Source organism: Phallusia mammillata, chromosome 8, assembly GCF_965637545.1.
Source record: "Phallusia mammillata chromosome 8, kaPhaMamm4.hap1.1, whole genome shotgun sequence".
NCBI classification, from domain to species: Eukaryota; Metazoa; Chordata; class Ascidiacea; order Phlebobranchia; family Ascidiidae; genus Phallusia; species Phallusia mammillata.
In genome coordinates, this window is record NC_137259.1 from 3,640,466 (window position 1) to 3,666,171 (window position 25,706).

At 36.0% G+C, this 25,706-nt stretch overlaps 2 protein-coding genes and 2 long non-coding RNA genes across 6 annotated transcripts; 3 read left to right on the forward strand and 1 right to left on the reverse strand.

The window, feature by feature from the left end:
- The first annotated feature begins 85 nt into the window (after nt 1-85).
- LOC145204947 (uncharacterized) lies at nt 86-1,277 on the forward strand. The gene is made up of 3 exons (XR_013853561.1): nt 86-235; nt 627-773; nt 958-1,277. It is a non-coding gene; the product is annotated as an uncharacterized LOC145204947 (long non-coding RNA).
- A 656-nt stretch (nt 1,278-1,933) lies between these two features.
- Nucleotides 1,934-4,678, forward strand: LOC145204948 (uncharacterized). The gene is made up of 3 exons (XR_013853562.1): nt 1,934-2,007; nt 4,210-4,331; nt 4,616-4,678. It is a non-coding gene; the product is annotated as an uncharacterized LOC145204948 (long non-coding RNA).
- On the reverse strand, nt 4,182-7,417 carry LOC145204946 (uncharacterized). Of its 3 annotated transcripts, none has more exons than XR_013853559.1 (5): nt 7,174-7,417; nt 6,781-6,869; nt 5,824-5,893; nt 4,987-5,130; nt 4,182-4,319 (listed from the first exon to the last, which is right to left on the reverse strand). XR_013853559.1 is itself a non-coding variant. In XM_080077564.1 (5 exons), the coding sequence occupies exons 1-4, from the start codon at nt 7,282-7,284 to the stop codon at nt 5,059-5,061; spliced, it is 342 nt and encodes a 113-aa protein (XP_079933690.1). In that variant the 5' UTR covers nt 7,285-7,415; the 3' UTR covers nt 4,182-4,319; nt 5,027-5,058. The 3 variants fall into 3 exon arrangements, 1 of the variants encoding a protein (XP_079933690.1); XR_013853560.1 differs by having other exon boundaries at nt 4,182-4,686; XM_080077564.1 differs by having other exon boundaries at nt 5,027-5,130; nt 7,174-7,415.
- A 685-nt stretch (nt 7,418-8,102) lies between these two features.
- Nucleotides 8,103-25,700, forward strand: LOC145204945 (uncharacterized). The gene is made up of 23 exons (XM_080077562.1): nt 8,103-8,243; nt 8,684-8,861; nt 9,223-9,395; nt 9,697-9,838; nt 10,173-10,366; nt 10,687-10,806; nt 11,162-11,281; nt 12,142-12,264; nt 12,832-12,966; nt 14,101-14,247; nt 14,773-14,921; nt 15,424-15,514; nt 15,908-16,029; nt 16,515-16,591; nt 17,102-17,183; nt 17,658-17,862; nt 19,334-19,450; nt 19,845-19,967; nt 20,512-20,634; nt 22,084-22,153; nt 24,009-24,181; nt 24,666-24,778; nt 25,574-25,700. Exons 1-23 carry the CDS (start codon nt 8,186-8,188, stop codon nt 25,628-25,630), a joined length of 2,892 nt encoding a protein of 963 aa, XP_079933688.1. The 5' UTR covers nt 8,103-8,185; the 3' UTR covers nt 25,631-25,700.
- The last annotated feature ends 6 nt before the right edge of the window (nt 25,701-25,706 follow it).

Here is a 25,706-nt window from a genome sequence, read left to right on the forward strand (position 1 = left end):
TGGTGCTTTGCTGCAATATTTCACAGAACGCCAGTTGCGCTAACACAGCAGGAAGCTTTTTATGTGAATGAAAACGACTGTTACACAGTCGAAAACGTCACCACTTGTCAAGATATTGACGAATGTGCGTTTGACAATCATGGCTGTTCCCAGTTGTGTCACAATCTCCCTGGCTCTTACCAATGTCTCTGCCATGTTGGCTTTCATTCTCCTTCTGGTCAAACGCATTGTGTTGGTAAGTATCATATAATAACAATCAGCTGTTCGGCGTATTAGAGTTTAAATGGTGTTTTTTAACGTTGCACGTCTTTTTCTTTTTTTGATTTTGTATTACAATCCCTTGTTTTTTCATCCCGAGTTAGCGGAATTAAGAACCCCATTAAACGTTTTCATGAATCGTGAGACAATTTACCTTGTGGGAATACCATGACTTGAAAGTAGTTTGATCAACACGTAACTACCAAAGACCCTGTATAAACGTGTAGTGACGATGACAACAGCCATCGTTGGGATTAGCCCTGAAGCATCAGTCTCGGAAAGACGTTACACCGACACCAACAGCTATAATGCCAGAATATTTTTCGCCCTATCGGATTTATGTGTAAAAAATGTCTGTGATCTTGCAGATGTTGATGAATGTCCTTCTCATTTGGATGACTGCGACCAGGATTGTAGAAACATCCCAGGTGGATGGGAATGTTCGTGTTATGAAGGATGGGAAGTTGATCCTCTCAAAGATCGAGCATGTGTAAACATTGACGAATGCGACAGAGGTACAACATTCAATTCACTAACCACAAAAAATACATACTTCTTACGACAGACTTAAACCAATCCATAAGCTTATTTAACACTCCAATTTCGCACACCTAACAAATTTTACCCAACAAGAAAACAAGAAACAGGTATGAAGCATAATGTTAACTTTTGTGTCAATGGCTGAAATTTGTTCTTCAGGCCTTGCACCAGAGAATTGCCATGAATGCATCGACACCGTTGGTTCTTTCAGATGTGTTTGCAACCAAGGATTCTTTTCCAACGACCCAAAAACCAATTGTAGTGACATCGATGAGTGTGTGGATAACAACGGAGGCTGCCAGCAGGTTTTGTCCCAAATAAGTACAAATCAAAATAATATGACAAGCATGGAGGCATGAAAAGTAAACAAGAAACCTTATAGGCAGTGGCGTAGCCAGAGAGGGGCCAAAGGGGCCATGGCCCCTCACAAATTTTTAAAGTTGTACATTGATATACTTTAATTTAGTGTAGTTTCGTCCCTAATCATTGTGGTTTCGTCTATCAAAGGAATATATAAATTACCAAAAATGACTGTTGGCACCTTTTTATTTATGCAGACATGGAATAAATCAATAAAGTGTTTCGGTGTCCCGTCGAACCACAGTTGGGCGAGTCACGTGTTTGGTAAAAGCACGCCGAGCGTTAGCAAAAAGTTGTATTAGACAACAAATTATTTGGCCCCTCCCAAAGATTTTGGCTGCCTACGCCACTGCTTATAGGCTGAAACTTTGTGTACTGACTGCAGTTTAATTAGGTCAATTCATCAGTTCGTATGTGTAAAGATTGGACTTGGCCAACTGAAGAAATTTAATTAATATAGGCTAGTAGCCTACATGTCTTGTTCAATATGTTAAGGCTATTGTATCGTACCTCAAACTACAAGGGCCCACTTCTAGTATTATTTGTTGCATAGAATAAAGATTCTGGTCTCAAACGAGTTAAAAGTTTATACCAAATTGCGTTTTACAAAGTTTGCGACCAGTTTGTTATGTATGAAATTATTTTACTTGTAATAGCCTACTCTGTGTTGAATTTAAATACCTTTTTTTTTAAAAAAAAACGGTAACCCTAAATGTTCATAGATGCTGTGTTATGTTACATATGTAAACTATTCCTAGGTTTGCTTTAACACACCTGGAAGTTACAGATGCGATTGTCAAGCTGGTTATGCTCCTACAAGTCCGGGATCGAAATATTGCAGTGATATAAGTAAGTCTCTTATTATCGTTGCACAAAATGTATCCCGGTTTGTTATTGAACCCTTTTTTAATACTGTATTAAATGTAAAGTTAAGAGGCAAAGTTACGTCAAGTTGTTTAAGTTACACTTTAAAACTTTCGCTTTTATGTTCCAACCTACAATCCGTGGTGTTTTACCCCAAAAAGGGTGAAGTTTTGTTGTGCGAAATATTTCGGACAGTTGAACTGCAAAGTTGATTGATTAATTGCAGTTCGAGTTGTAAGCGGGCCTGAAACTAGGACCTTGGCCGGAAGGTACAAACCCGTAGCTCGACCGAAACCCAAAGCCTGAACAAGGTCAAAATTAGATTAAAATGTTTCCATGTCCGAAATAAGCTCGATTTGTTAAAACTCAAGTCCGAAACCGACCTGAAAAATCAGACCGACTACAACATAATCAGCAAGTCTAATAGGCAATAATTGAAAGCAGTGTTTCTAAACCTTTCTCGAAACCCCTAAAAAATTTGCGGTGCCCTAGTGCACATTTACATAGCGTCATAAGTTAATGGTGTGTTCAGAGGTGGATAAAATACCTAACGTCATGTTGTTAATTCAAGGAACTAGAACAAGGGCCGGCAACCCTTGAAACTGCGTGCCAGTTTACTTTATGTCCAGCTGATAATGAATTAGGGTGCCGACGTTACTGTGCGTATTAGTGGTTTATGACAACTGATTTGAGTATTACCTGAAAAGCAGATATATTTGTGTTTGTAGTCTGCGTTTTGTCATAACAAACTGAAAGCTAGCGATGTTATAATTTTGAATATGTCAAACTGTACTAGGGTAATATACAGGGTTACCATACCGTCCGTAAGAATTTCTCTGCGCCCTATTGGTTGTTCACGTGTTACACGTTTCATTGCGCAACAAGCGTTAAATTGTTGCGTCACTCCTGCGCATGCGGGAACTGCAAAAATATATTGTATTGCATTTAACTGAAATTCGATTGGCGGTCGTGTGATCCTGTGCATTGCTGTCGTGGTAAGCTTTCATTCATACGTTTTTTATCTAACGTGTTCGAATTTTATCTAACTTTGAATGTAAATATTACAGTTGTGACATCCGATCGCCTCTAAATGCGCAATCGTGTTGACTGCAAGTACATATTGCTGGTCAAAGTACATGTCAAAGACAAGTAGTCCAACCCATTGTTACGCGACAGAGCCTCATGGGCGCCATTTGTGTCCAAATTAATACGGCAGGTATAGGGAAAAACACATAAATTGTCTGAGTTTTACAAACTGGTAGACTTTAACGCGAATTTGTTATAGGCCAAATCGAATATAGCTTTTGGGTTCTGATATTTGAGCGTGATAATGCACGCTGAATGCAACTATTTAAAGTTTACTTAAAAAAACTACATAAAAACAATTTAGCTTGTAATATTACGTTGAAATGTTAAAACAAGAAATTTTGATTCAATTTGGCGAATCACGATCAGACAATTTCTGTGTTATTTTCCTATACCCACTGTATCATTTAGGACACAAAATGGCTCCATGGGCTTCAATGCGTTAGTGTCCATAGACTTTGTTGCTGGTAAGAAATCGTATGTGCTGACGTCATATTGCTTTATTGACGTGCGATATGTTATTGCAGCTTTGCCACTCACTGAATTACCTCTGTGGGCCATTTCTCACAGTTAAACAACTGCATTGCCACGTGACTGACTTTGCTCGTATTCGACGTATAGACCTGAGCTGTCGTGAGATGCACGAAATATTTTTACGAACAAAGAGTTGCATGAACAGATTGTTTTTGGCCAAAAAATATGGCATGTGATATGTCATATGACATAGCTCGTATAAATGTAAATATTTGTTCAAATTCGTTTGTTTCGTTTCGTATAAAAATTTTGTTCGATTGTTCTTAATTTGGGGCCCATGTCGATGGCAACTCTGGTAACATGTAACCTAAAATTTTTGGCAAGGTTTGCCGACCCATGAACTAGAATTACTAGATAGACGAAAGAAAAACGTCGGTAAGCATTGACTTAACAAAGTGACAAAACATTTCCAAAGTGCTTGGTGGCATTTCTGAAACACACAATCTTTAGGATGCCGCGGTCCCTGCTTGGAAACCACCACAACAGAGAAAACGTCGTCTGATATATGTATCATGAATCAATTTGAGCCCATTCTCATCCCTGTTTTGTTAACAACCATTTATTAAGATGAATGTGCACCGAATGACGGACGTGGACCTTGTGATCATGATTGCGAAAATTCTCCAGGATCTTTTGAGTGCGCATGCCTCGGGGGATTCACCTTGTCTCACGATGGTCTGCAGTGTGAGGTAAATTTATTATCGTGCACGAATACAAAATTGTAAATGTGTAGATGGTACCCAATCACTAACAATGTTAAATATTTTTTGCATTTTTTTGAAATTTCGGTTAAACGCATATTTATTTTATGCTACTGAAAGTTGTCGCCCAAAGTTCCGGTTAAACGCATATTTAATTGTATTTGCTTTCATTCAATGGAAAATACCGTTTTGACGAAACAGGTCAATAAGCATAAACTTATAACCACAATCATCTGTGTTTCATTTTTACTTTTGTTTCGTTTTTTTTTCAGGATATTAACGAATGCGGGCAAGATAACGCAGGATGCCAACATGAGTGCGTGAATACAGAAGGATCCTTTCACTGCAAGTAAACACAAGTGGAATGCGATTGGAAAGAAATTTATCACCACCCAATGTTTGTTTTATCCATACACTATGAATTAGTCATACATGGCCCGTTATCATAATCCATCAATAAAATCAGGATGGACATTTGTTTATATCCCAGAAATTTGACATCGGCCATTTGATGGCCATACTTGTATTATGTGTTGTATAAATGTGATTAACCCTGTTTCAAACAGAAAATTGGTGATATTAAGATAAACCTTAAATTGGTGAAACAAAATGTCACATGCCTATATATGGGTTTATTACTCACTTTGTATTAAAAAGAACAGTTCAATTTCAACCAATGCTACCTGTGATATCCTCCATCCAAATCACCAGCCCCCTAAAAGCACTTGCTTCGCAGCTTGAGCCACCTTCTCAAAGATTTTTTTGCGTTCAGTGTTGGCCAATACATCTGTGGACAGCATAACTACCTGTTAGTTCAGAATTTAATACTCACACACTTCATATCTTAAAATACATTATTGACAGACTTGCTGAAAAGCAAATGTTTTAATTTTCCTGTGTCTTAATTTTGTATTTAATTGTCAGTTTAAGGACCTTAAAAATACAAGCTAACAACTTACTCATAAACAAGTGATGTTTCTCATGGTTTTTAAAACATACTTTAGTGCAATTAAGCTCACTGAAAACTGCAAAACTAGTGATTTGGTCCTCCATCTCTCAAGAAGACTCTCAAAGATATGCATTCTATTTTTATGGCAAAGAGTACAGCCCGCGTTTATCAAAAAATACATTTGGTAAAAATGTAAAGGTATGTTTAATTAGCATCAAAACTTAGATGTATTTTTTTGAATGTGTTCCAAAAGTTCAGCCTCACTTTAAGCTGCTGGGGGCTAAGAAAATAACTTTATGGGTTGGACATGATTTGCTGACAACACTTTAGACAAAACTTAAAAATCTTTAGAAAGAATTTGTTAAAAATTTCTTGTAGTGGGTGCTGTACGTGTAAATGGACAAAAAAATATGTTATGGCTAACCAGAAAATTTGTTCACATAACAGAACAGTCCTTTTCTTTAAAATTTCAGGTCCGAACTAAAAAAATAAATAAAAGTAATACAAATATGCGATATAAAGGTATTTTACCTTGGTTGCTAAAGCCTCATCTGTAAACATTTCCTTTTGCAGATTCTTTGAAAACAAACATTTTTGGGAACTAAATCAATACAAACAATGTTCAGATATTTGGGTAGGTTGATCTCTTTTAAACTGGTCAAAGTTGTCCTTTTTTACACCAATATATAAACAACACTTAAGTAGTGTTAGTTTTTGAGTTGCTTATCTAATACATGGTTGTCAACCCGGGTGCATGGTGAAACCCAGGGTGCATCACAACAGACACATGGGTTTAGGATGCATTGGGGTTTATTAAATAAGTTATATAAGTGCGATTAATTCATACTTTTCATAGTATGTATAATAACATATGAACCACTTCAGTTTTTCTAGCCTAATATTGTTTTCTGTAAACAAGCCTAAACAGCTGCTTAATTGTTACATCAATTACAAGGGAAATGGGATCCTAGCAAAAGTTTAGGGGAGAAAAAAGATTAAAAGTACTGATCTAATAGTTGTTTAAATAAAAGCAAAAAAATATTGGTAAGTTTAATTTCTTGGGAGTAAGTTTTATCGGTTTCGCAGACAATTGGAATTTATTCAACCTTTGTCAAGAAACATTGTACTAAAGGTAATTAGTATTTTACACTTAATTGGATGCATGTGTTAAATTACCCTCAAAGAAAGTAACAAATGTCTGAAAAAAAATCAAAAAACGTTATTTAACAAGAACCTTAAACAGTATTTACTAACAAATGTTTATTACCACATAGTGGTACTATTGTTGCCCAATCTTCTTAAAGTTTGTAATGGCGAAAAATGTGTTTAAACTGTAGCACACAATACATAAATCTACTTTATTTGCTATGTCAGTTTTGTAACATGAAAACATGTGTAGTATACAAACAATACAAGCGTTCAACCATAGATTTCAACTTAATCACATGTTTTTGTGTAACTTCCAAATGTAACAAATATAACATTTACCCAAGTTCGTCCATTGAAAACTCATCTTTCGAAGACAAATACTTCAAATGCATTCTTGCCAATAAATAACGCAGAAACCAGGAAAACAACTGTAAAAAATAGGTTCCTCTATGCCCCGGGATTCGGGAAATATGTTTTGTATTTCCTGGGATTTTTTTGTAAGAAATTAAGTCATTGCGATCGTTAAAATTGGTTTATTTCGCTGGAGGCATCTAATTAGCCATAATTTTGTTGATTAAAACCATATTAGCAATCTAATTTAACGTAAACAAGTTTCGGAAATTCAGAAAAATAAATACGTTTTCTCCAGTATGGCTGGGTTACAAAACGCCGTATTTCGGTAACAGCTAGCCAAAATTTGAACATTACCGTTATTATTTTTTACAAAATTACCACGTTTTTGCTTGATTCTTGATTGTCTGTTTCTCGGGAATTAAAACAAATTTCCCCAGGTTCGGGAACGTAATTTTGCCCGGAAATCCCGGGAATTTCCCGTCCAGACATTCCCGGGAGGGAACCCTAGTGGAAAATATTGTGCGATGTTACCAAATAGAAACTGATGTGAGTAAGCAATTTAAAAATGAAATGCCTGATAAACACACGTGCCTTTTAAGCCGGCGTCACTTCGTAACCAAACAACGTAGCCTATTGTTGTGACAAATTTGTTTTCTGTAAAAACCCACACCAATGTTCCCTCAAAAAAATAAAAAAATACGGCGTACCCACAGATACCTTATTGCAATGTTTACTAATATAGGCGTTTTTTTTTGTTACCTCGTGCAATCGACAACGGTGACTCCGTAGTGACACCGTGCGGTAAAATATTTTTGACACTGAAAACATCAATTCCATTTCGGTGAAGCCTAAACTCGATGACTGTTAACCAGTCAAACCCAAAATAGGTGTTTATATTCTATAGTGTAACCGCCAAACAGTATAAGTATCTAACTGACCCTTAACCACTATTCCGCTACTTTTGAAGGACACAAAACGTGTAAATAAAAAAGTTTAACATACGAAACTAATTCGGCACCAACAGTGAGGGTTAGGTAGTGGTACAGATCGTACCAACAATTTACTCACTGCAGAACTTTGAATCATAAAAGGAAAAACAAAATTGGGTAATAGTGATCCGGGGTTCACCCACGAGAACCTGTTTCCTTTCCATCAATCGTCACCACGTAACATTGCACATACGCAGTTTCACGAAACACCAAGTATTGTTTCCTGCTGTACAACCAATCGCCCAGCAATTCCTTTTTTTGCTTACGCACGAGAAATTGCGAGTCAGAAGTTATTTCCATTCAATCAATGTGCGCAGTAATAAACAGTTTTCATTTGGATTTGTAGGAAAGTAAAGGCATTTTAATTTTGTAAGGTGAAGTCAGGCAAAATTGTTATCAGGATGAGGCAAATCGTCTTCTTTTGGATAGTGGTTGCATTATCTCAAGCTAATGCCCAAGGTAATTTAGCTTGGTAATCGTGCTACGAAATAGGCGAAGTTAAACTGAAAGGATTAAGGTCTACTGATTACCATTTTGAAAGCAAGGAAAAAAAATATATTGTAATCTCAACCGTTTCTAAAATTTATTCCTACATACAACGGTTAACAAAGTTTTCGGCCTGTTCGTTCTGTTTAATCGTTTTTTAGTTGTATTGCAGAGAATAGTTTAAATGTCTTAATACCTGTAGGGTATATTGAAACGCAAGAAAACCACAGTAAATAAAAAAGTGCTTCCAATTTAAGATTCCAGGCTAAATAGGCACAAATTTTTCCAATGTTATCGTAAAATTTCCAAACTTCTACTAAGGCTGAATAACACATTGAAAGTAAAACAGTAACAAGCGTTAAATGTAAGCTAGCTTCACATTATACAAAAATTATTATCAAATATAATGGCAGATTGCGATCAAAGAGTTCTAGTGAAATCTGGGATCAACAATCCAATCACCTCACCGAACTATCCTGACCAGTACCCAGGCAACAAACAATGCACATATTATCTGTACAGCAGAAGCGCATCAAACCACATAACAATAACTTTTGAGTCATTTCACATGGAGGAACATCGTTCTTGCGCGTGAGTATATTTTCAAAAAGATATTCTTTAAAAAGGTAAATAGGATAGGCTACACGCAAAGAAAAAAGTTTAATTTGAAACGAAACAAAGATTTGTGATAGTGAGTATTTACCGAAACGTTTGAATGACAAAGTATGTAGCTTTTTACGTCTATTTGGACTCTTCCATTCCTTTTGAACAGATGTTTGTAACAAAGATTTGTGTTTTGTGTATTTTGAAATAACTCAAGTAACAATTAAAATTGTATTCAAAAATTTATTACAAAGTTTTGAATTCAATAAAAAACAACAATATTTGGAAAGGGTTTAAGACCAACACCAAAACAGTTCAACTTGAACTATTTTTTGTCAAACTTCTTCAGGTTTGACTACTTAGCTGTGTACGACGGACCAACAGCAAATTCGGATCTTCTTGCCAAACTTTGTGGTTCGAGTCTTCCTTCTTCTTTTACCAGTACCGGAAAACACCTTACTCTTTTGTTTCGAGCTGATGCATCTATTCACGGCGACGGCTTTAAATTCAAATTTACTTCAGGTGTGCTAAAAAGATTCAACCGTGTTTTTCTATTTGAATAAGGAAGTAGGTTTTGTATGGGAATGTTTAAAACCAAAGAGTTATACAGTGGTTTAAAGAGACTAAATCTTTTCTCCATAAAAACAGTAGTTAAATAGGTTTAAAATGTCGGAAAGTTAAGCAGCGTACATTTGGGCCGGTGTTTTTTCACATAAACAGTTAGAATCGATGTATATTTTGGCATTAATTGCATTTACTTGCTGTGAAACTGTTATGTCTGTACTAGCCTAAGTTTATCAATTCTAACTTATTTTACTTATAGGCTGCAACTTTGAATACACTGAACAAAGCAACCAAATCAAGTCTCCTGGCTATCCTTCAAACTACCCCGATTCCAGTCGATGTACTTACTCTATAGCCCCTCCAAGCGGAAACCAAATTCTGTTGGCCTTTCAAAACTTCGAGTAGGCTTTTCGTTTCTGACATTTGTACGAATTTCATAAACGTTTAGCCTACTGATTGACTTAATTTTACCCTTTCTGCTTTCTAGAAGATGTAGATTACATGTGATGTCAAAAACACGGTTGTAACATTTTTTGTGTTAAATAGGAGAACAAAATGCTGAAAAGACATTTAACAGTTCATTTTTATGTGTGAAAAAACACATATAATGTGGATAGTTCTGATTAGTTTATGGTTTAAAGACGTCACAAATTGTGCTTTATAAGTTCTGTTTTTGACAACCACAAAAATAGCTAAACATAAACGTTTTACATTAACCAAATCACGAATTTTTAGGGTTGAGTTCTCTGATCAATGCAACTTCGATTACGTTCAACTTGTCTCAAAACCAAGTAATGTGTCACTTGGACGGTTTTGTGGAAGAAAAACAACCTTCAAAAAACTGGTGAACTCAACAAACATGGTCGTGAATTTCATTTCGGATCGTTCCGTGTCCAGATCGGGATTTTTGATAGATTACCGCGTTTCAAGTAAGATATGCTAGATTGGCTTATTCTTGAATTTACTTTTGTGGCATAACATTAAAGAGCCAACTTACCATTTCAAGTCAATCTTAATAAAATCCGTACATCAATATCTTGAACATTTATACTAAAAATGATTTTTTTACCTGAAAAATGGCCAGGGCTTATATCAGTAAAACCAAATTGTAATTAATTTTTTTTTATCTTGTTTGTTAATAAGTTCGGCCGCTAGAACTTTCTTTTACTAAGCAAACAACCAGACTAACAATAAAGTTAGCTCAAATGCAGCCAGTCAGTAATATATGTAATGGTGTGATTGTTAACAGCGGACTGCAGTGTGAATAATGGCGGATGTAGTCACCACTGCAACGTTGCTTCTCCTGGTGTTGTTGTATGTTCGTGTGATCCTGGCTTCCAACTAAACCAACATGGGGTTTTATGCGAGGGTAAGTTAAATGATTTTGTTACTACCACCAAATGGTTTTTCAATACAATTCTAAGAAGCTAGCCGTTTTGTATTTACGTTTTGAAGCTTTAAATATAAGTGACATTAAGCAAAATGCACAACAAATGGGCATATATCGGTTGGAAGCTTTTTGATTTTATTTCTATGGTAAATAAACTGAAAAAAACAAGGATTTCTGTGTTAAATCGACTAGTAAATCAGTCAGGATACAATCTACTGGTTGCAAAAACAATAGCCCATGTTATTTCCTGCAATAAGAAACCAAACTAAACTTACACGGTTACTTGATTTTAGATCTTAATTTATTCATAAATTGGTCCAAATCACATTTACAGATATTGATGAGTGCCAGAGCTCTCCTTGCTCTGAAGTTTGCATAAACGCTCCCGGTTATTTCAACTGCAGCTGTTCGACTCCAGGTTATCTTTTATCACCTGACGGTATTTCATGCACAGGTGGGAAATTGTATTGACTTTTGCGCGTACTTTTTCTAACGTTATTTGGCATGTTGCTGAAGTTATCCTATGTAAATAGGCTAATGGTTTAAACCAGTGATTCTCAACCGGGGGTCCGCACAGCGTTTTCAGGGGGGGCGCGACAACTTCGGGGAAAAACGAGATTGACGAATCGTGATTAAAAAAAATCCCTTCAACATGTTAAAATGGCATGAAACTTGTTAGAAAACGTTCTTCATAGGCGAAAACAAAATGCATTGTGACATTATAACCCCATTGTGATGCAACAGACGTAAATTGTCAGTGGCATCACAATGCAAAGTGTCTTTCTTGTTGATACACGATGTCCCAACCCAAACCAAAGTGATTGAAATTTTGGTCCTAGACCGAACGTGGTCGGCATTTAATGCACCATGTATAGGTTGCTTGTTAATAAAAAAGTACAAAAAAGCACATTCACCTTCAAGGGGTCCGCAGTCAGATCACAGTGTCGAAAAGGGTCCGCAAGGGCAAAAAGGTCGAGAACCACTGACTTTAAACATTGTCATAAAATATCTGGTTAGCTGTATGGCTGCTTGTTTAGCTTCCCAGCATCTTAATTAGTTCACTCTTAAAACGCCATTGCTAGGCGCAATTTATCAGCATTGTCAATTGTAAAAAATAAATAGGAAACGGTATTATTGGTTATGTTTGTAAACATTTAACCCTGTGTGAGACATTAAGTAGATCATTTGTTTCATTTTCCTTTTTTTTTCAGTTGTAACTTGGATTTAAACTTAACTGTGCATTATATATATTGTACCAAAATGTTCAAATCACAACGGCCAAAACTATTCAAATGCAATTTTGTTCCATTTTAGACATGACCTGTAAAATCAACAACGGTGGATGCGAACACATTTGCCAACCGTTCGGCCATACGCAGTACCACTGTGCATGCAATGCTGGTTATATTCTATCATCAGATGCACACAACTGCTCTGGTAAGCTCATAAAATGTTAGGTTTACTGATCACAACAACACTTATCAAAAAGATATAATACTTTTGAATAATAAAACATGTCGCATTTCCTTCTATTTTGGCCGTTATATTCGTCATTAAGCATTAGGAAATAGTTATGTACAAACTTTTTAATAATTAAATGACTACTAACCATACTGTATATTAGTTCAATGATATTGTTTTCTTTGTCAGGCAGCTATTCATTTTTAAGCCAATTTTTCAGCATTTACAGTCATTGATTGTTTATTTAGGTTTAGTAAATACAACAACATTTAACTTACTGTGTGCCACATGCGAAGACAAAATAGGAAATCGTGCCTATAGGTTCTCGACAGTTCACAACGACAGGGCTGGGGAGATCTCAAAATCACGCCTTTACAGTTTAGACTCCTACCAATTCAAAAGGCCAGCCTGCTCAAAACGCCGTGCAGCACACAAAAAAACATTGTTAGAACAGTTGATTGTCACGTCCTTTATGACGTCATGGAACATAGTACAAGCTTGGCTTTGCTAGTTGCGATGACCTCAAACGTTTTGTTTTTTTAGATATTGACGAGTGCAATACAACCATCACAAAATATCGACACCACTGCGAACAAATCTGCGTCAACCAAGGCGGATCGTACTATTGTCTGTGCAATGAAGGATATGAGCTGAGTCCCAATGGACGTACCTGTCGTGGTAAGTTAACTCATATTTTGAGAATATTGATGCACTTTGATCGGTAGCCTTGCGCCGTATATGTAACAAAAAACCAAGGACCACATGATACCACAAAAACGTTTTAAACTGTGCAGTTATCAAAAGTCTTTTGTCGAGTTTAAAAGTCATCTGCTAAATGCCATACAGAGCAAAAGTATCTGCTACAAGTATGAAAAAAGGGTGCAAATGTTAGTAATCCCGGCAAGCATATTGTGTCACAACTCACAAAAGAAGTTAATTGACAACAATTTTTGTGAGACTACACTTTGGGCATGCTTTGAAGCAGGAATATCAGACTAAACCAGTGGTTCCCAAACTGTGGGCCATGGCCCAGTACTAGGCTACAAATACATTTGAACAGATTCTACTGTTTTGTTATACTGTATATATTATGCGCTTTGTTTTGAAAACATAATATTTGCAAAGAATTCCGAATCATGTAGCCAAATTTCAGGAGCATGCATCTCAATAAAAATTAGTTGCTAGAAAATTTTGCCTATTTTTGAGTGATTTTTGTTTGTGCCCAAATTTACAGCACGTGGTGAGCCACGAATCGCTATTAAATAGACATTTGGGCCACAGACCAACAAAGTTCGGAAACCCCTGGACTAAACAGTGAGAACGTCTGCGAAAACATTTTTCTGTTAATCATTCACCCAGATTTACGTAAGGTCCGGTTAGAAACCTAAAGTTGATGGGGTTCTTGCAAACGAAGTAAACGCTTTTCACTATTGACATGTAAGCTATTTTGGCAAAACAATGGACACAAAATAAAGTTTCACGGTCCACTACTTGGAACAGCATGTGTACACTAAAACTTGTTTGCCTAACTCAATGGCTGGACTTCTTTTAAAGCAAAGGCTGCGAAATTGAGGCCCGAACCCAACAGTACAAACTCAAAAACGGACAGAATCGATTCTATGAAACATAAAGACTAACATGAGTCTAAAACTGTGCGATGTGTAATAAATATGTCCAAGTAAAGTTTTATGCTAACAAAAGCCTGAAATTGAGCCGAAAAGCCCTGCCTAACTTTGTATCAACTGCATTAAAAATACGCCCCTTGAGCAGTTTAATTCTAAACGTAATACAATACGAAGAACGATTTTGCAGATGTTGACGAGTGTGCAGAACATGGTCATGTGTGTGAACATCGGTGTGTGAACCAGGAGGGAAGTTGGGGTTGTGGATGTTTCGATGGATTTCAGCCGATTCCTGACAACAATACATACTGTGAAGACATTGACGAATGCAGCAACGGTAAATATTATGACATGTTATTTCGATAATACAAAAGCAGTTCAGAATAGTTTTTATTGATATAATGACATCAGGCACAGGCCTTTTTATTTTTCCTTTTTTTTGGAAAAGTACAACAGCAAAACAGTAAAGCATATAAAATTGTTTGTCGAATGCCTGAAGCAAAATTTGTAATTTCATTTTGCTGTTCCTATAATCGCTTCAAAGCTGTAGAATTATTTGCAAACATTAGCAATTAAAACCAATTTAAAAAACATGGATTAAAAAAGATTACCAGTTTAAGCGGTATAGCAACAGGTATTAAAACCTACTTAAGATATATTTTGTATAAGTAAAGTCCATTCTACAGAACGAACTGGTTGCAAACTTCGCAAACCATTGTGAGTACTGTTAAAATTTTAAATTAGAATCGGGTGAGACCAGAATCCTTTTTCTCATACATTAAAAATAACAGCCATTGCCCTTAATATCTTCAGATATCTTATAATGAGATTGATCTTATGTATTTTTGTTGTCTTGTTGCAGGTATAGCTCCCTCCACATGCGCACAATGTATCAACCACATTGGAACTTATGTGTGCATTTGTGAAAATGGCTACAACTCAAACGATGACAATACGGGATGTGTTGATATTGACGAATGTGATGGCGATGATAACGGAGGTTGTCAACAGGTTTGTATGTTTTTTGTTTCCAGAGTTTTAACTACAAGTTTTGTCTTTCGAAATGTGTTTTACGTTTCTTTACTCCAACCTAAAAAATATGTTGAAAAAGCATATCAGAAATCATCTTTAAATGATTTTACATGGATAGTTTAGTGACATTGTAAAACGGGGTTTTTAAAAATACCTCCGGGTGTGATTTGCTTAAATATAGTAGTTTCTGTTCTATGCAATCACAAAAATGACTTGTTTCGGGCAAAACATTTGCAGTTGAAGAATTAACACTGTTTGGAGCATAAACATTTTTTTACCTATTTATCTATTTTAAGACGATTAAACAATAGTAGGAAAGTTGTCCTTTGTCATGTCAAAAGCAGGAAAAAAAGTATTTTCAGAAAAAAAGAGTAATAAATAAATAAAGCAGGTATCAGAAAAAGGAGCTAAAAAACTTTTAACTGTTTTGCCTTATGCTACTTTGGATACAAATGTTCACGTTGGTATTTGTTGCTTTCAGGTTTGCATCAATCGTCCAGGTTACTTTACTTGTTCGTGCCAAGTTGGATACGAACCACCGAGCAACGGGTCTTCAGAATGCCGAGACAACAGTAAGTGCAAAATATTTTTACCTCAGTTAAAATTAGCAAAAAATATCATGAAAAATACTCCATTATGAGATATTACTTTCCCAATTTTAATTTCTACGAACTTGCGTGTATATGCAGTTTAGTAGAAATTGAACAGTAACAGCTTGTATTTGTTTTTAAGCATTATGCAGTTGTGTGTTTTTTGTTTTTATTGGTATATCGCTCTATTTTCAGCGATAAACAATAATTAGTATTTCCAAAAGTTAATGGAAAAAAATTACTTACATTTTCCAAGACAAGTTTGCATTTTTCATATATTGACATGCAGAAAACAGTATTTGCGTGGTGATATAACTATTTTATTTTGAATCGTTTTTTTTGTTTCGTAAGAATTTAAAATATTTTTTCTTACAGACGAATGTATTCCGAACAACGGCCGTGGACCTTGTGATCATTATTGCGAAAATCTTCCAGGGTCGTTCGAATGCGCATGCGTTGGAGGTTATAAATTGTTGGAGAGTGGAATAAGTTGCCAGGTAAAACATCTCAAAAGTTTTTGCCCATTTCTTCATTGTATCATTTTCAACAACAAAAAATCTAAGAGTCTTGCCACCAATTGTAAATGCTTAAAGCTTAAAATTGTGTCAGATCAGGCAATTTTTTTCCTACTAAGCTTAAAAAAAAACTACTTTAGTACCACCAGGGACAACGTATACTAACCACCAGGGACTTTAAGATGTCTTAAAAACAAAATAAACCTGAATTTCATTGCATGATTTTGTAAATACCTAAAGGTTAAAATTTGTGTGTTAGGTTTTTGCTCTTTTCTGTGGTTAAATAAATAAATTACTCTTGAAGAACTTACTTTTTTTGTTCGTACAAATATTGGTCACCGAAATGACTTTAACATGTCTTATATATAAAATATAACCGTAAACTTGGGAGCATGGATTTCGTCAGTATCACCCAACATTGTATTGTTGATTACCAACTGCTAACCACAAGCACATGTTGTTTTTAGGACATTGACGAATGTGCTACTGACAATGGAGGATGTCAGCAACAGTGTAACAATGTCCCCGGCACTTTTAACTGCCAGTAAGATTTATTATGAAGTGTTACTTAGTCAGCAGATAAATAGGTTTTCCCCTTCGTCCCACTGTGGAAGTCAAGATCATCGAGTGTAGCGAATTTGTGTTCACAAGGTTGCGGGTTCTAATCCAGTGCCGGCCACTTGCATTTACTTGAGCACAGAACTTAAGCGAAATTACTGCAACCTAGTGGACATGATATTTTAAATTACATTGAAGTCGCCCGCTCCCTAAAAACTAAAACAAACAATAACTCAAACGGACTTGTAATAAAACAGGCAGCTATACGGCGGACCCACTTTGAGCATAATGTATTCAGGCGTTGTCTGCACATAAGATAAATGTTAAAGGAAATATTTTTCAACAATAAATTACATCAACGATTTTCTGGTAATAGTTTTGATCATTTCAAAAATGACTCGCCTTTATGATAAAAAATTCGACCCGAAATCGCTTTATTGCAACTATTTGGATTTGATTTAAGTAAGAAATACCACACTGCTTTTATTATTATCAGGTGCTTTGTTGGTTACGAGACTGTAGATGGAAATTGTACTGATATCGACGAGTGCATCAGCTACCCGTGTGACCCTAGTGTAGTAAGTTTGTTACTTTCTTCTGTTTCTCCCAATTATGTTACTATCCTTCTATCATTTGCATTTCTTTATTGAGACTTTTGCTTGATTGTCTCCGCATTCGAAATCACAGAAAATCAGTGATCCGTTTTTTTTTGCATTTTTATAATTTTCAGTTAATTTATTTAAGTTTTGCTTGATGGACATTTTTTTCGTATTTCGTCCAGTTGTAGCATAATCCATTAAGTGTTACATGTAGGAAGTAAGACAAATGTTTAATAGGCTACAAACTGGACTCTAGATGCCGCCAATGGACACAAAACGAATCTTTAGGGTTGTTCCATATATTTTCCGTAGCCACTATTCCACAATATTACATTTGCTTTATGTAGAACACGTGGTCCCTTACTTTAAACACAAAACCGAGTTATAGATCAACAATTAAGACTATAGTTATTTATCTGAAAATGTATTTTCTGTATCCTGTTCTTTGTGTAGGATTCTGAATGCACTAATAGTAACGGAAGCTTCGTATGCGATTGTCCAGCTGGCTTCCGGTCAGTCAACGTCACAATTTGCGAGGACATTGACGAATGCGCAACTGACCAACACGGCTGTCCACAAATATGCGACAATGTCCCGGGTTCATATGACTGTCAGTGTGAAAGAGGTTACACTAAAGTCAATGAAAATGAATGCATTGGTATGTTAAATAAAACGAAATACGTACACTCGACATTTTAGTTTCAAATAGTATATTTTTGATTAGATACTGTTAGTACTTAATGCAGCAATTTGACATTAAATGTTTGGATTTAAATTATACTAAAGATAGAAAATATAAGTTTTAAGCCTAAATATTGACAACAAAGATTATTTCGAGCAGAATATATTCTCTGATTTGTGTTTTCAGGACACTGTTAGTACTTAATGCAACAATTTGATATAGAATGTTTGGATTTAAACTAGTCTAAAGATGGAAAAATAAAATTTTGTTAATTAACGATTTTTTGTTTGTTACAAAAACGTGTATGGTTTGGAGGCTTTCATCAGAAACTAGAACATAAAAGCAAGAATTGAATTATATAATTGATACGCAAATATTAATGCAGCGATTTGATTGACAGTCTTTTTGTTTGCGTTTTAGTCGGTACCTCATTACGCTTTGAGTTTTATGCTTAAATCAATACATGTGTCCTCGATGGGATTAGAACCTACAACCTTTGAGCATATTGCCGTTGCACTAACCACTCAGTGATTTGGTTACTGCAGAGCTACAAATTTCAACATTCAGTTTAAACCTTTTAAGTTAGAGGTAAAGGTAATAAAACAAATGCTTAATGAAACATGTTTGCTCCATATGTAAACGCTTGAAACCATATTTAGAAATAAAAGGGTTATATGGCAACAAAAGCAGCTCACGAGTTTTCGTTTGCAGTCGTTTTATTGTTGCACGTACAATTGGGTCAGTGTGGCGCAATCTTTGTCAACAGCATAACAATACGAAACTTACCAACGGACTGGCAGGGCATGCGTTTCAAAAAGGGTTTAAATTGTAGGTGTGTTTGGCCTTATTCTGCACATTTTACTGGTATTTGTTTAAGTCTACCCACGATATTGCCGCATTAATAAATAAAATATACCTGCCAAAAAGCAATAAATTTACAACACAACCGAATCACTTGAAATTAATCATTAAAAATCTTTATTGTACACGTGTGTAAATGTTTCCTAGGGCAAAGTTTCAAAAAGCTAAATTTAAGTAAATGCGACTTTGGTTTATTGATTTGAAACCTCCTTAACGAACAGGTGCGTTACACTTTGACAAGGGGGCGTTTTGTGGGTGTGTGCAATAAATCTCACCCACTAGCAAAGAGGGGGGCGTTTTGTGTGTTTATGTGGTGTCTGGCTACACACATGACGCAATGGTTGACACACACGACGCAATATGGCAGATGGTAGTCGGAAAATTATTCCCTTTGTCATCCAGTTTAGAATTCGATTTTCCTATGCCTCACGTACAGCTCTTAGAAAACAACAGTCATTTGAAATCATCTGAATTTCAAAACTGCCAATACGTTGCGAAATATATCCAAAACATCAAATAAAATGAAGCTTCTACCACAAATTAGTGTAAATACACAAAAACTTGCCAATATTTTGTATTGCTTCAGATATCAACGAATGCAGTCAAAATCCTTGCCACCATGTGTGTGTGAATATGGTGGGAAGTTTCCAGTGTTTTTGTGACGAAGGACATTATCTTTTGGCTGATGGTTACAACTGTTCAGGTGGGTTAAAAAACTTTGACAAGTTACCATGTAAACTCAGATTCTTTCTGCACTACTTTCAAGATACTTCAAGCCAATGTGACAAAGGTCTTTAGAATTTGCAACCACACACAAGATTAGCATGTAGAGTGCGCAATTGTCGGACTGATCGAAAAAAATGCCTTAAATGATTATGAGAACTGGTTGAATCTCTTCTTTGAATTTATTCACGTTGAAAGATTTTTACCCTTAAATTTCCTAACGTCGCTGGTTAATAGACTTTCTGTTAAATACAAATAAGGCTGATAGGTGATTTCGCATCTTTACTTGTTGTAGAGATCTTTTTTCAATCAGTTTTAATTCCACAAACATTTACATTTGTTCATTGTGATTAAAATTTTTGTTATTGTTTTAGATGTGGACGAATGCCGCGCCAACATCAGTCATTGTGAACATATATGTGTAAATAATATCGGTTTCTACTCGTGCAAATGTCGTCCGGGTTTTACTCTCAATGCTGACAACTTTACATGTACAGGTAAGCACTTGAAAAACTAAAACAACAGCCAATTGCTTAGTTTGGTACCCAAATAGTCTTGGTCCGTGGTCATTCAAAATTAGTTTGTTACTCATCAAATGATGCAGAAGTTTAACAAATATTTACAACTTGTTGGGCAACATTTTATTTTATGAAATATATTCAAAAAGCTTTATAGTACACGTATATTGCTACATGGCCAACTACCATACCATGCCCCACAGTTAGATAACCAGTGGTTTAATACAACCATTTGTCGCAAAAATAAAACGATTTTATGACCATATTAAGGTGCGGGAATTCACTTAAGTTTTACGATTGTGTATTTTGTGTGAAATCTGAAGGTTTTACAGTACATAGCGACCCTATCCCGGAATAAAGACAAAAATATACATGTTCGTTGCAATAAAAATACAGCACTTTCTAATCAAATTTTATTTCGTTATTAGTCATTATTTGGGCACCATATTTTGGGCATCTTCAACACTTGTCAAATCAATGACATAGTGATAAACTTATGCTTACACTTATATTATTTTTTTAGATATTGACGAATGTGGAGACGGAAGTGCCGGATGTTCTGATGGTTGTATTAATGCACGTGGCTCATTCTGGTGTCACTGTCCCACTGGTTACACGCTTGGTGTCGACAAGAAAACATGCGAAGGTGAAATCATAGTTTTAAACAGTGGAACTACAAGAGTTTAATATTGAAATCCAAATATGGCAAACCGGTGCAAGTCCATGCATGTATTTTAAAAATGCGAAATTATTAACGATTCCGATTCGATAAGGGGCATATTTGAATCCTAATAGGGCAATCTGGTTTAAATATGTACATGTATTAAACGTTTAGAGAAAAAATGAAGGTAATGATTTTGTTACGATTCGGATTCGATGAGAGCAATATTCGAATTCTATTAGAAAAAACGGTTCAAGTCCATGCATGCATTCAACTTTCACAGTGAACATGAAATAGTATAAACGTTTTCCACGATTAGGGTCCGATAAGACCGATATTCGATATAATTAGGCAAATCGGTTCATATACAAAGGAATACAAGTTTTCAAGATTCGGATCCGATAAGAGTGATATTTGAATCCTATAAGGTAACGGTTCGACCGGAAGTTAAAAAAAATTAAAATTTTACTTGTTCGATAATTTGTATAAATAACGTCAAAGGCTCGCATTTTCTCATTATTTGGGACCAGTTACTATGGATATCCTACATTAAGTAGGCTGTGGTAGCTTTAACAAGTTATAAACTGGGTTGGGACTTGCGTAAACCTTTGGTTGCTAGTATATGACGCAATGCGTGGGTGTATGTACAAGTGACCTAGCATGTGCAAACAAATTTTACAAGGGTTTTCCATGACCTTCTGTTTGTTATAAACCAGCGGTTTATCCTAAGTCCGAAAGTAGGTGTGTTTGTTAAGCTGTGTATGCTTTGGGGTTTGACCATTAACTTACTTTGTACCCTTATATAATGTACTTATACCACATAGATTTGTTTGGACTAAATGTTGAAATAACAAACAAATAAATGTCGCGTTGACTTCAGACAAAAGTTTCGGTTGAGTGAGATAAGTATTTTGTGCGCAACTGAAACGTCTTCTTGAGCAAGTTAAGACACCAGTGGAATCTGTATTAGATAGCAATTGCTAAAAATATACATTTAAAATAAACCACCTACAAATTTAGCCGGTGACTTGTTCGGTTTCAGGTTAAATGTTAAATAAAACTGTCTATTTTAGTCCAGACATTGCACGTGGCTCATTTGCGTATTAATCTCGCCCACTTTCGTGGATTATTCAACAAATAAAATCGGTTATAACCGGGTTCGGGCTTGTACGTTTGCGTATAGGCCCGCTTACAACACGAAAAAAACACGAAGCGATAGTAAAATTTCGCGACTACGCAGTTCAGCAAACAGGCAAAACATACATTGTCCAGTTTAAAATGTTGACACGGACACAATGTTGGGGAAAGCACGCATTTGGTTCCGCGTACCCTTCTGTTTTTACTCCAATTTCAAACTCCTCAATGGTCAATTGTTTGCTTACCCTTTGTCAAGGAGGTTATTTTTTAAATAAATTCACAAACAACTTTTTGCAGATATTAATGAATGCCTCACCAACAATGGGAGTTGTGATCATGCTTGCACTAACACCAATGGATCGTTCAGGTAATACAGGTTTGATGTAATTGTTAACAGCTAAACGGTTTAGTTTATGGGCGAAACAAACTTGAGGGCACAATATTCGCACAACCAATTCGAATTTGTAGTTTATGGGGTTGCAAAAACATCAAAATATAGAGTGCTTAGTTCAACTACTTTATTCGGGTCTGACTTTGCATTCAGCCACCTCTGCGTAACAAGTTTGTGTTGGTAAAACTAATATTTGGGCATTATAAAAATCCGTACTTAGACGAGGCATTGGACTTGAACTTTTCGGTTTAAGCCCCGATTCAACTGAATTACAGTTCTGGCTTATTGGATCTATAAAAAGCACTTTATCGCTATGCTTGATGCATTTTTTGGGTATGCAAGTCATTGTGGTTTTGAAACACCCCGAAAACTGGTCGGCAACAGTTACCGTTACTGTTTCGGAGATTAACTTTCACGAAGTTCAGTAAAAAACCCTACTGCAAAGATAGTGATCCTGTAATGCTACCTTGGTCGACAAGCCTTCGTGCTTGACTAAACTTCGATGTGGTGCTTTTCCATTCATTGAAGCAAATCACAATTGTCCGCCAACAATAAGTCAAAATTCCCGTACCTATAGTATTACTACGGCAGCTTTATTTGAAATAAGAAATTCTCCCTTTTGAAGTTGTATTGCGCAAGGCTTGCTTTGTCTGTTTGTTAGTGAACAAAACATATAATATGATACTGTACACCGTGGGTTCTTATTCAACAAATGCCAAAAGCAGTTTTGTTAAAAGCAGTATGAAGTACAGTTTAGACCAGGGGTGCTTAAACTTTTTCGGTCGTGCCCCACTTGACACTATTTATTTAATCTCATGCCCCCCTAAAAATATTAGCACTGATGATGCTTGTTTTTTGAAAACAACATACATCATAAGTCCGCCTTAAGCTACTGTCGAGTTAGTTCCAATCGTTAGAAAAAGCCACTTCAACACTGATAAGTTGCGAAAAACAAGTTTTTTTGCGCGCGCACAGACCACGTTGCCAGTATTCTTGTAAACTGCGCATATGCTGCCCAGGAATTGTTGATTCACTCAAAGTCAAGGCAATCTCTAATGCGAAATTGCGAGAAAATAAAGAATGTGCAGCCGACTATATAGTACAGGGGTCACCAAACTACGGGCGCGATGCCATTTTTTAGGTTTGCCAAAATGAATTGATAACTTTGTTACTGTCAAAAATTAATCTACTCCTTACGAAAGTTAACTGTTACGACATGTAAAAATAATATTGCCGACTTTCACAGGATTGCTACGCCCAGGGTTGATCCAAAGCCAGTTTATTACGTCACAGACAAAACAAAAAGTGTTAATTGTGCACAAACAATGGCCTTATTGTGTTACTTGTGACGTAATATACAAGCATTCCTTGTAAGATGAGACTAACTATTCAATTTAACAGATTTAAATGGGTTTTTAAAACGACCATATCTTGGCGCCAATATAAAAATCGCCTCATGGGCTAAGTTTGAGAAGACGGCACTAGAACAACTGCATGGACATCCAAACAATAAGTTCGAATCAGCGCCAACATAATTCCAATGCATTCATTTACAATTGTTTGCAAGTGAAAACTGTGCTGCCATAATGTGCTGCGCCCCCCTTGCGAACCCTTCACGCCCCCCTAGGGGGGCGCGCCCCCCAGTTTAAGAACCCCTGGTTTAGACCAACGTCTAAAAACAACCACTTTTCACGTTTTTACCTCTGCAACTTAGCAACACAAAAAATATGCCCATGACCTTCAAACCGTACCTAATGTTGAAATATATGAAGTGGATACCGAATTTTGAAACATCGTATATATTACATTGTGTTTCCGCTTTTTATTGCAGTTGCGGATGCAATTATGGCTATGTTTTTGATGGTCAGTTTAGTTGTAGTGACATCGATGAATGTGCAAGTAATAATGGTGGTTGCAATCAGACCTGTACCAACTTAGATGGCTCATATGAATGTAGCTGTGGGCCAACATTTAGGCTTGGCACAGACAGCCACAGATGTGAAAGTAAGTTATCACTTGTCAAATGTTTGCTAACTTTGGAGGGTTGTGTAGTGCTCTGTATTGAAGCAAACTATTGTTGCTTTTGTTCATTTACAAGTTTCAAGTATTTGATTGTATGTTTGATTTTAAAATTGTTATGATACATTTAATCTGATTAGTTGCAATGTATATGTTGGCGTTTAATGGCAAGTCACAATCTTTGGTTTGTAGGTAGGGTATACAGTATGACTTTGATTTTGTGTATTATGAGTTGTAATTTTATACTATTTGCTTTGCTGTTTAAATCTGCATCAGCTAAACAAGTTGAAGTATTTATTCCGCCCACGGAAAAGTACCAAAAACTTTAGGCAGCAAAACCAAAGTTCCGTCTCGGCGAGCTCGTTTCTTGCTGCAGGGGAAACCCTCAAGTCAAAACTAAGATCTCGATTTTATTAAACTTGCACGTTTACGTCATCAATTGCAACAGACGTGACATTTGTGTTATCAGATTGCCCTTCGTGTGTTGAATTTCAACAGTTAGCAGCTGATGTTGCTAACACCATCCAACTTGCAACTGCTGTCGATCATCTCAGGCAAAGCAATCACCGTTTGAGTGCATCAGTATGTATTTGTCAAAAAATAAAACAATCATAGATAGAAATTCAAAAACTGCGACTTTAAGAATATAAAGACGACATCACAGTTAAAAACATGAAAACTAGCCTGGCTAGATAGTAACTTTGTATGCAAGTTTATCATATGTACTGGTCGATGTCTATGCGAAACACAAATTGTCCAACCGATTGTTGCGCGATAAAGCCTTATGGAGCCACTTTGTGCTCAAATTAACACAGCGGGTGTGAAAAAAAAAATTGTCTGTTTTTTTACAAACTAAAGAGCATTAACAAAAATTAGATCGGCCAAACTGATTGAAACTTTTGGGTTCTATAACATTTGAGCGTAAAAATGCAAGCCCGCTTATTTCTTGTAAACTTTAAATACTTGCGTTCAGCGTGCATTATCACGCTCAAATGCAAGAAAACAAAAGTTTCATTTAGTTTGGCCTATCATGTTTCGTTAAAGCTCTCTAGTTTGTGAAAATCGGACAATTTATGTGATTTTTCCTATCCCCGCTGTATTAATTTGGACACAAAATGGCTCCATAAGGCTTTATCGCGTAACAATGGGTTAGACAACTTGCGTTTTAGAATTTAGATAGACTTTGCTGCTGGCCAGCTCGACGTTTTACAGTTGAACATTTTTTGGCATTTTTCTTCATAACAATCCTAAAAACAACTGTCTTTTCACGTACTCTTTCCAAAACACCATCAAAACCATACCTAGCATCCAATCGTCTGTTTGACCTCACAAATCTTCATAAGACTTAATTCCTTTCAAACCTCTTCGTTTTTTCAGGTTTCTGCTCTCCAAGCCAGAGTAGAAGCTCTTGAGGCTATTGTCAGCCCAAAGTAATCCATCAAGCGGATATTGGATTGTAAATAGGATCCTGTACCCATAATATTTGTAAAATATACTTCATGACTGAGAA

Coding starts and splice junctions, on each gene's coding strand:
- LOC145204945 (XM_080077562.1), top strand. CDS start 8,186: ATGAGGCAAATCGTCTTCTTTTGGATAGTGGTTGCATTATCTCAAGCT. Junction 9,839..10,172: donor TTGGCCTTTCAAAACTTCGA/GTAGGCTTTTCG, acceptor ACGAATTTTTAG/GGTTGAGTTCTCTGATCAAT. Junction 14,248..14,772: donor CATTGACGAATGCAGCAACG/GTAAATATTATG, acceptor GTCTTGTTGCAG/GTATAGCTCCCTCCACATGC.
- LOC145204946 (XM_080077564.1), bottom strand. CDS start 7,284: ATGTCTGGACGGGAAATTCCCGGGATTTCCGGGCAAAATTACGTTCCC. Junction 6,870..7,173: donor AAGAATCAAGCAAAAACGTG/GTAATTTTGTAA, acceptor TATTTTTTACAG/TTGTTTTCCTGGTTTCTGCG. Junction 5,894..6,780: donor TTTTCAATGGACGAACTTGG/GTAAATGTTATA, acceptor GTATTGATTTAG/TTCCCAAAAATGTTTGTTTT.